The sequence below is a fragment of the Cebidichthys violaceus genome, unplaced genomic scaffold (genome assembly GCF_023349555.1).
Source record: "Cebidichthys violaceus isolate CVI_PGR_0920_01 unplaced genomic scaffold, fCebVio1.0.p SCAF_19, whole genome shotgun sequence".
Lineage (NCBI taxonomy): Eukaryota > Metazoa > Chordata > Actinopteri > Perciformes > Stichaeidae > Cebidichthys > Cebidichthys violaceus.
Window position 1 is genome coordinate 1558437 of NW_027176361.1, and position 10477 is coordinate 1568913.

At 37.4% G+C, this 10477-nt stretch overlaps 1 protein-coding gene across 1 annotated transcript; it reads right to left on the reverse strand.

Annotated features, from left to right (window-relative positions):
- Positions 1-731: 731 nt before the first annotated feature.
- LOC137874860 (L-amino-acid oxidase-like) lies at positions 732-8551 on the reverse strand. Its single transcript, XM_068713826.1, has 7 exons — positions 8419-8551; positions 6406-6629; positions 4865-4977; positions 4250-4451; positions 3519-3587; positions 2457-2593; positions 732-1546 (listed from the first exon to the last, which is right to left on the reverse strand). Exons 1-7 carry the CDS (start codon positions 8546-8548, stop codon positions 757-759), a joined length of 1665 nt encoding a protein of 554 aa, XP_068569927.1. The 5' UTR covers positions 8549-8551; the 3' UTR covers positions 732-756.
- Between the last annotated feature and the right edge of the window lie 1926 nt (positions 8552-10477).

Sequence of the window (10477 nt, forward strand, 5' to 3'; positions counted from 1 at the left end):
ATTTCTGTGCACAAATTAAAAATAATAATATGAATTAAGTCACTGATGAGCATAGACTAATGATTTGAGTTAACAAGTCATAAATTTGAGAGGACATATCCGAATAAACGCATACGAGAGCTCAAACTACTACTACTAGTTTATCTGAATTGACTAATTTAAGAATGTGAAATAAGTCATTAGAGTGTCAAATACAGATTTGGGCCGAAGAAATATATTCTCAAGAACAAATTATAAATTTAGAGTGAATAAAGCCTAACTTATATGAGAGCACTAATTAACCTGTTCACGATATTGAATGTGACTGTTCTTTGTTATATGAACTGACTTTTAGTTATGTTATATTATGGATTATTTTCTTACACTGTATCTTTCTTTCTCTGTATTTAGTATTTAACAATGCTGTTCATTGTCATGGATCATTACTTTATCCAATCACTGAAATTAAAGATGCCTTGATGGGAACCGATTGTTGTGGTTTGGTTTTTGAAGATTATGTAATAGAAATTGGTCTCTGTGTTTTGCCAGTCTTTATATCCTGTCTTGAATGACTTTTGAAAATCCTTACATTTGCAGCACATAAAGTTATTGTAATTGCCGAATACCTTATAGAGGTCAGCTGTGGGAATTAAGATAAATATGATGAGCCGCACTCCCAAGGATACAAAAACCAAGCAAAAGTGCAACACTTCTTTGTAATGTTTCTCAACATTTACCCCAAAACATTTCGTTACTGCTATTAAACTAGATAAAACCCTAGAGCTCGTCATGCTGAGTTTTAGCTGAATCTTTGTTAATGTTGGTAGCAGCCCTGATTGCAGATTTCATAGCTGTCTCGATCCAAGCGTGAGGGAAGGCTGTGTCTTCACCAGCAAAGTGCACCCTGCCTTCACTTCTGAAGAGCTCTTTAGCATACTTTAAATGCTGGTAGGGTGTGAAGAGAGCGAAGGCGCCCAAACTGTGAGGATCCATGCTCCACTTCTTCACCACCACCCCTGTGCAGAGAGACCTGACATGCTCACCATGGATCTTTGCCAAATCTCTCAGAGACAGTTCTTTCAGGTCTTCATCGCTGGCACCTAAGAAGAGGAGGGAGTCGTCAGACCAGGTGTAGGAAGCCAGGAGGACGCCGATGGTCTTATTTGTTGGGAAACTGTGGCTGGGGTAGTAGATGTAACGCGAGGGCCCGTCAGTGATGCTCTTTCCCCCTCGGATGCCGTCCTTTTCCCAGAACCTCTCGCTGAATGTGAGGATGATTTTAGTGGAGCTGTCATAGTGGGCTGCCCTCAGGGCCTCCATCTTGTTAATGGAGAGAGCTGGATCAAAGTCCATGAAAAGGGCTGCTTTGGCTGTGGTTGTTACCAGAACAATTTCGGCAGAAAGATTCATCAAAGAGGACTGTTGGTCTGTCTCATACGAAACAGTTACACCTTTATCTGACTGACTGATGCGTTTGACCTTAGAGTTGAGGAGAATAGGGGATTCTTGGAGGAAATTAAGAAAAGCTGTGGGGAGAAGGTCCGACCCACCAGTCACTTCTGAGTACCTAAATAACAAAAAGACAAATAGATTCTCTTATTGGATGCATTCTAGTAGAGACTTGCAGATTTGCAATATGTTTGTATGCTGTGTTTTAGCAAACACATTTATAGTTCAATATTTAGATGATTAACTGTTTGAAATACTGGGAGTCATTTATGTCTATTGACATTAGTTCTAGGCGGCCAACATCAGAATCAAGCTTTGATTTAGATCTGGAAGCCATTTATCTTACAACAAATATAAGACAAACTAACATTATCCAAATCAGCCAAAAATAATGTCTTCCTTTCCTGGTTTGTTTAATCCTTTCTACACTTCCTGCCCAGCTCAAACAAAGTTAACGATTTGCTGGTGAACGCTGTGGAGCATTTAGCTTTAAAAGAGCTGGATGTATTGGTGAAAATCAAAGTAGAGCAAAGGTGATTAATATCTGATGTATGTTTGTTGGGTGGCCACAAACACAAGTCCAAATTAATGCTAATGTTTATATATATATAATGTTGTGTATGTTGGATATGCAATTAAGCGATTGTTTCTCAACACATTCACCATAATAACTTTATACGGTCAAAACATGTAAAAACTGTAGAAAACACCAAATGGTAAAGAAATCTAAATTTATTTTGATGCCCAATGTAACACCATGGAATTACAATGTCTTAGTTCAAATTAATCAAAAAACAACTGGTTTTCTCATAAAATAAGTTAACAGCTGATGTACAGATAAGGTTAAATATTAATTTCATACATATATATATATATATATATATATATATATATATATATAAAACTGTGTCATCTGCAAAGAAGTGAAGAACTTCAGTTTCCAAGATTGTTGATAGGGGATTTAACAATTTTTACTCTGCTGTGATAAATATGTTTTTTTATTGAGTTGTTGGGGTGTTGGTCCTCACTTCACATCATCCTTGATGTCAGCCTGGTCATAGATCATCTCAGTCACTGCAGTGTACATGAGGCTCTGTTCATTAAGCAAGTCTCCAATCATCCTCACTGCTTCTGGACTCCGACATCCTTGTTCTCTCAGATAGTCCTGTGAAATAAACAAAGTTCCATGTCATGCAGTCAGTTGGACTCAAAACAAAATGCTTAAAATGTGTCAAAAAATATGTATGTTAAATGATTTCCTGTAGTGAGGTTTTTACTGGAAGAGACTAAACAAACTCATCAAGAAGGCCAGCAGTGTGCTGGGGTGTCCACTGGACACAGTGGAAGTGGTGGGAGACAGGAGGATGACGGCTAAGCTATCATCCCTGATGAACAACACCTCCCACCCCATTCGGGACGCCCTGGCAGCTCTGCGCAGCTCCTTCAGCCACCGGCTGATTCACCAACGGTGTGTGAAGGAGAGGTACCGCAGGTCCTTCCTTCCTGCCGCTGTCAGGCTGCACAACCAGCTGTGCTGCCAGTAGACCACCAAACACAGACAATATGTGCAATATAAATACACTGTGCAATACAACAATTATTCTGTCTGTACATATCATATTTTTTGTTTTTAGTTAGTTATATTTTAGTTATTGTGGATTTTAATATCCTTTCCTGTTTATTACTTATTTATGATACTTGTTTTGATACATTGTTTTTTACTATGTCTCTTGTTTGCACTATCCACTATGCTGCTGTAATCCTGTAAATGTCCTCACTGCAGGACTAATAAAGGATTATTTTATCTTATCATATCTTATCTTATCTTATCTTACACATTAGTAATCATATATTTATGGACACTTCTGGAGGTGGTGGAACGTTTCATCAACCACTTGTTACCCTTGCTTTCTCCGTACAGAAAGCTCAACCAGTCCTAATTGTTTGAGTTCATATTTTCATTCACAGCTAAATATATAAAAATGCTTGGGGAAGGCTAAATAACATCATATGAGATACTTTTCTGTATTTATTTACTCAACACAGTTCACTCATTCTACAGAATTTCATGACATCACATTGTGTTTTACCTTTACAGAATAACGATCGTATTTTATCAGTGCAGCCCTGCAACCATGAGCCTTCACATCATGTTTCATCTGCAAAAAACAGAAAAAGAAAAAAAATCAATTGCATTGATGAAGTCAGTTGAATCATCTATTGAGCTGATGCGAGTATTCACAAAGTGAGCTTTGATTTCAAAGTTTATAATGAAACATGAATGTGTAACTCAACTATATGGCCAAGCCTGAGACAAAAAACAAACCAATGGTTGGGGCTCACAAACCAAATAACTATGTGAATTGAAGCCGCCATGCAGCAATGCCATTGTGTCTGCTAAATCCAATATTTTGGTCCAAAATAAAATGTATTGCCATGAAATTCATACAGAATTATTGCCACTAGAGGGTTAACCTTAATTACTTTGGTGTTTGCCTGATGCTAAATGTTAGATGCTACCATCTGTTCATATGAGAATTTGGTAACATTTGTTCTTATAGACACATTTACAGTTTGTAATGAATGATGGCGTATGTAAGTGTGTGCATGTAGTTTGACAACAAATGAAGGTAAAGTACAATAACTTTTCAAGCTATGCAAGGGCATTAATAACCAAAGATCTGATCAGATGTGTGAACTTGTGCAACGTTCTTGTGCAACAATTCACTTAATGTGTCAGAATGTCTAAAGCAGCAGGTTTGTTGTTTTCAGTCAAGGCCCTTGGCCTCCATCTCTCCTTCCTTTCCTCGGTCTTACGTACTTTCAGCAAAGCTCGTTGTAGCAGCTCATTGGCTGATGTCCCTTTTTCACTTTGCCACACGTTGTATTTGAGGACGTCAGGGTTTTTTTTCACTGTGTCCATCTTTTCCAGCACCCCATTAACCAAGTAAAAGGTGTTGGGGTCATCCATGATGAATTCATTCAGCTTGACCCCCAGCTTTTCAGCAAACCAGTGGACAATTCTTTTGACAGAGGAGGTGATAGGAGCAGAGTTAGCTTGTAACTGTAAGGTCTCTTGAAACAGCGACAACACAGTCAGTCTCCACTGACCTCAACAACAAAATGTATCAACTGATAAATCATACTTTCTTTACTTCTTTATGGCACACAACAGGAATGTTTTATTCTTGTACCATTGTATTGTACAACTGTTACAATAGCTTAACTATTCATTGCAGGACCTTTGGATTCTATGAAGTTCTACTTTATTGTTCCCTTTAGCATTTTAAATAGTTTGGTAGTATACAGGTCTGGAAGGTATCCTTGTCAATCAACCCAATAAAAAGCTGGTAGCTTCATTAACATCCTTTTTACACAATCATGTCAGTCTGAGAGGGGGAGGGGTAAATGTTTGATTTGAGTTACATAAACTCACTGGTGAGAACTTGGGATCCTCATGGCTCCCAGGTCAGCATACCAGCCTTCTTCTTCATTCCTGTAGGTCTCCACTCGTCCTCCAACACGACCACTAGCCTCTATTATGGTCACCTTGTCACGACAGATTAATTTGAACAGATAAATACACGTAAAGCCAGTCATGAAATGTTTCAAAGGTAGTAGATATACAAACTAGGTGTACGTATGGAAAGCCATTAGAGCTCTAGTTGAACTGGTGAAAGCCAAAACAAACCAGCTGGAGTGTCTTTTGATATTACTAGTTAACTAGTAAGGCCTAAAGTGTTTACTAGTTGAACTAGTGAAAGCCAAAACATAGTCATGCTTGTTTCAGAAAATGCTAATGAGGATTTGGGGAAGAAATATGCATTGCTTACTCTTGACTCTCTCGTTCAAAATTATAATAAAAAATACCAACCAATCAGGACTCAGGATTTTGCCATTGTATTTGCAGTAAGTCCATTTGTCAACATGTTGGCCTGAGGAACTGCAACTAGTTATTTTACCTAATTATTTCACTAGTTAGGCTAAAAATGTTCACTAACTAGTATGGGCCAAAATGTGTACTAGTTACACTAGTTGGGGTATTTTGACCTTAACAGTTAGCTAGTCACACACACATTATCTTACTAGTTAACTATTCAAGACACACATGCTTTCTAATTAACATGTTGGGGTCTGTTTTGTTCTTAGTAGTTATCTAGTGTAACGCTGAAAGAGTTATACATATTAACTAGTGAAATTGTATCACATCACTTTTTAACTCATACGGTCAAAATATACCAACTAGTTATCTAGTCAGCATATTTGCCTTGACTAGTCTACATGGACATGAAGCAGGTAGGTGACAAAACGAGTATTATTATTATTATTATTATTATTATTATAGTGATTATTGTTTGTTTTTTTATTCTGAAGACAATAGGTAATTAGGGAGCAATTTTGTCTCTCACTATGTAGGTAGTGCAGTAAAGTGTAGGTCACTAGTTGCCTAGTGGGCTGGATCCATGTTTGCCTAGTTAACGTCAGTGCTTTGGCAACTCACTAGTTAACACGTAAGACTTTCAGTGTTACATCAAAAAGAAGACTAGTTGGGGCTTTGGTGGCATTAAGACAGTCTAATATAGCAGCTAGGCTTCTTGGGTCATCAGGTCTCAAGGGAAAGTATATCTGTGTGTCGTCTGCATAGAAATGAAAAGAGACATTATGACGTTGGATGCTTTGACCAGGTGGGAGCATGTAAATGGAAAATAAAATTGGACCTAAAATTGAACTTTGCGGTACACCACAGGTAATGTGAGATGTAGAGGATGAGTAATCACCTATGGTGACCAAGTGGGTTCTATCTAAAAGGTAATAAAACCAACTAAGTGCAGTGTCCTTGATGCCAACCCAAGTTTTAAGAGTAGAGACCCCGCACTTTAACTGTCCCGAACTCCAGAAATTTTTTCACAGAAAATGCTTTTTGTTGTGCAGTGGGTTTATAACATTGTGTGTAGCGTATGAGCCCGTTGCATGTACCTGGTGTCCTGCGTCTTGCAGGAGCTTGGCAGCCGTCAGTCCAGCCATGCCAGCTCCGACAATAACCACATGATGAGATGTATTTGTGTGAGGGAGGCCGGTCTTCACCGTGTCCAGAAGCTTATCATAGTCATTGTCCTCCAGACAGTCAGCCAGCTCTTCCTTCAGCCAGATACCAGCAGTATGGCCGGGGTATAGTGCAAGAAACAGCACACTGACAGCAACTGGAAACATAGCAAGAGTAAAACACACCACTTAACTCGGTTATGAAAGATATTTAACATTCATTGATTCATGCATTTGACCAAACAGAGCAAATTCCTTGTTTATCACATAAAACTACTCAATAAATAAAGAAAAAAGAAAAGAAAGTATCTTTATTATGCATTATGAAATCCACAATGTGTGTTCTTTAACTCTATTTCATGTCACTTTTCTACTGAGGGCCACCTTGATATACATTATCACTATAAGACCCGACAACTTGACTTAAGAATGAAGTTGATGTGATGTCCTTAAAGGACTAAAATTGAAAAACTGCCATACAATTAAATATTAATACTTTCATTGATTTAATTCTTTCAAACAACTTCTGTTTTGATTAAAACTACCAAATATTAGTTTATTTAAAAAAATAATATTAAAAATGCCAGCCACTTTCTGGGATATAGCAATAAATGGGATCAAGACTGATATCAAGGAATTGCATTAAACACTGCAGTGCTCCATAATACTGCAGCAATGTCCCCAGTTGAAACCAGGAAAATAGCATGTATTTGCCCCATATTACAAAAATGAGAAAATGGCTCAATCTGGTGGAAAATGGTAAAAACTACAGTTCTGAAGCCACGGCTCCAGTCTGATAGCCTAATATAATAGAATATGTGATTTTAGGTTGGTGGTTTTAATGGTTTGCAATGAGGACATATTTGAGTGTCTGTATTTTGGTTTCAGTTTTCTTTGAGCTTATTATAGGAGCTAAGGTTCAACTTCCAAAATAAAAACACTCACACTAGCTGAAAATATCCCCAGTGATGGACAATGGTTAAGATCTACATGCTGTATTAGATATTTTCTTGCTCAAACAACTTTCCAAATACTCTATAGGTTTGGCAGATAGCAGTAACTTCCTTTTTTTATTGAGTATAAAACAAGTGCAGACAATTACATGAACACATATATACGACTCAAGAAATTACACAAAGTAAGACAGGGAAAAAAACAAACTGAGGAGAACAACATTCAGGTTTAGACTGAAGAGTATAAAAGTGAGAAGGGGAGATCCAGCAAAATGTATATAAGTGGATGTGTGTGTTTGTGTGTGTGTGTGTGTGTGTGTGTGTGTGTGTGTGTGTGTGTGTGTGTGTGTGCCCGGTTCTTGTGTAAAAAATGTAGGCTTAATAATAAATAAAAAAATGCGTTAACGCACGATAATATAATTGTCAGCATTAATAACGCGATAATAGCGACTTACCCAGCACTAATATATATATATATATATACACGTATATATAAACGTATATATATATATATATACGTATATATATATATAGGAAAAAACACAAAAAATAACAAAAAATATAATAACAATTCTAGTAGAGATAATTATAAATGAATAAATAATCAATAAGTTAGTTAATTAATAACTAACTTATATATTAATAATAGGTCATTATTATGTATACGTGTGTGTGTGTGTGTGTGTGTGTGTGTGTGCGGGGTGGTGGCCCAAAGCCCCCGATGTGGCAGCGGCGTGGCGACTGAGGGGCTGGAATCCCATACTTACATAGCAGTATCTTCAAATAATTATTAAAGATGAATAATGATAAATGATACAAAATAATTCACATCAAATTCTAGATACCTTCAAGCCTCCAAAAGTCTATTTAAATTTGTCCGATAGCTTAGGTAAGATTTTTTTATTTGCATACGATTTTGGGAATTATAAAAGATTTATTTAAACAATATTTTGTCGAGATAAAAGAGATCACAATATTGCTGCAACATACTCACATAATTTCCATTTCACCACACGTGGTTCCATCTCAGTTCGGAAGCTTGTCGTTTTTCTGTCTTTGGTGAAATGAGGAGAAACAGGAACAGCCTTCAGCTTTGTCTCCAAAGCAAACGCTTTTTCTTTCATGGCATTCACCTCGGTTGTTTGATCCCTCGTATTTGGATGGCTGGCCGACTATCTTCGCAGAACTTTGCTCCGTCTCCAAAGCTGTGATTCATAAGATCTCCGTGGCTGCTTTTATGTTGTTCGATCGAGGATCATGTGTTGTCACATGCTTCCCTTACCCAATTGTAGAGGATCTGTGGCGGTGACAAATACATTTGTTTGTGTTCTTTCACAAATTGACTAGGTGTGGGCAGTTTCACTTGGCATTGATAGCACTTGAACATACTAGCAATGATTATAACATTGATTTTCAGTTTGCAGCTTTTCATTGGAAATTTGGGCTTGCACTATCTTGTTTAATTGTTGGGTGAAGTTTCACTGGAAGTTGAGCAATATCTTAGTTCTTAACAAACACTGAATGATAGCAAAACAAACATCTTGACAAATGCAGCCACAAACGTTGAAAGTAATGGAAGCCAACACCTGAGACTTTGGGAATAAAAAGGGTGCTCCAGTTTTCCTCCCATCCCACCACCAAAACATGGTTGATTAAATGAATGATAGGAAATACCTAGATTAAAATGCTTTATGTTTGAAGTTTCATCTTACATAAAGATAATTGTAAATTTACATCTCCTGCATTGTAACACAAAGACCCAGAAATCTAAGCAGTTAATCCATTTCAAACTACTAAAATATCCTCGAGACTCTAGATCACTACTAGTGATGCTCATCAGCAGCTGACCCTGCACTCTGACCTCACTGTGCAATAATGTGAAAAGAAAATTTGCTGACCACAATTTCAAGTATTAAGTGACACAAATCTGTGAGCATTTGATTGACAACATGCAACAAAAACAACAAAAACACAGTCCTGCTGCTGTCTGTCACTTTGACACATGGGTGCCTTTAATACACTCACACCCAGAAGCATTGCAACAAAAAAGGCAACATACATATATAATGCAGCAGTAATATGCATCCATATTTACAGTAAGACAGTGACAGGGAACATTTTACTGCACACTAAGTATATGAGGTAGTACTTATGTTATGGATAGCACTTTAACATACTGAGGATGAACTAGCCAACGATTGTCTCTCTGCAGCTTTTCATCAGAATTGTTGGGCTTGCACTAACTTGTTTAGTTGTTGGTCGAAGTTTCACTTGGTGTTGAGCAATACTTTATTATTTCTTAGTTCTTAAGAAACACTGAATGATAGCAAAACAAACATCTTGACAAATGCAACCGCAAACGTTGAAAGTAATGGAAGCCAACACCTGAGACTTTGGGAAGGGGGGGGGTAAAAAGGGTGCTCCAGTTTTCCTCCCATCCCACCACCAAAACATGGTTGATTAAATGAATGATAGGAAATACCTAGATTCAAATGCTTTATGTTTGAAGTTTCATCTTACATAAAGATAATTGTAAATTTACATCTCCTGCATTGTGACACAAACACCCAGAAATCTAAGCAGATAATCCATTTCAAACTACTAAAATATCCTCGAGACTCTAGATCACTACTAGTGATGCTCATCAGCAGCTGACCCTGCACTCTGACCTCACTGTGCAATAATGTGAAAAGAAAATTTGCTGACCACAATTTCAAGTATTAAGTGACACAAATCTGTGAGCATTTGATTGGCAACATGCAACAAAAAAAAGAAACACTGCTGCTGTCTGTTACTTTGACACATGGGTGCCTTTAATACACTCACACCCAGAAGCATTAATACATGTAAGAATCAGCTACTAGAGAAAAGCAGTCAGTGAGAAAGATCAGAAACAAACACCTTTATTACACAACGACTTTCAGTTCAGAGTCTTAAATGCCTGCTTTGTGTTCACTTTTTGTTGAAATGAACTGTATTCATGTCTGGGCCTTCATGTCTGGGCCTTTTGAAGGACACCACACAAAATATACAATTTATAATTCAGCCATCAA

Bases quoted from the DNA above. Each gene is read 5' to 3' on its own strand.
- LOC137874860 (XM_068713826.1), bottom strand. From the start codon at position 8,548: ATGAAAGAAAAAGCGTTTGCTTTGGAGACAAAGCTGAAGGCTGTTCCT. The intron at 3,588-4,249 runs GTACGTAAGACC...TGTTTTTTGCAG, and splicing joins TACAACGAGCTTTGCTGAAA to ATGAAACATGATGTGAAGGC. The intron at 1,547-2,456 runs GTGAGGACCAAC...TTTGTTATTTAG, and splicing joins GACATCAAGGATGATGTGAA to GTACTCAGAAGTGACTGGTG.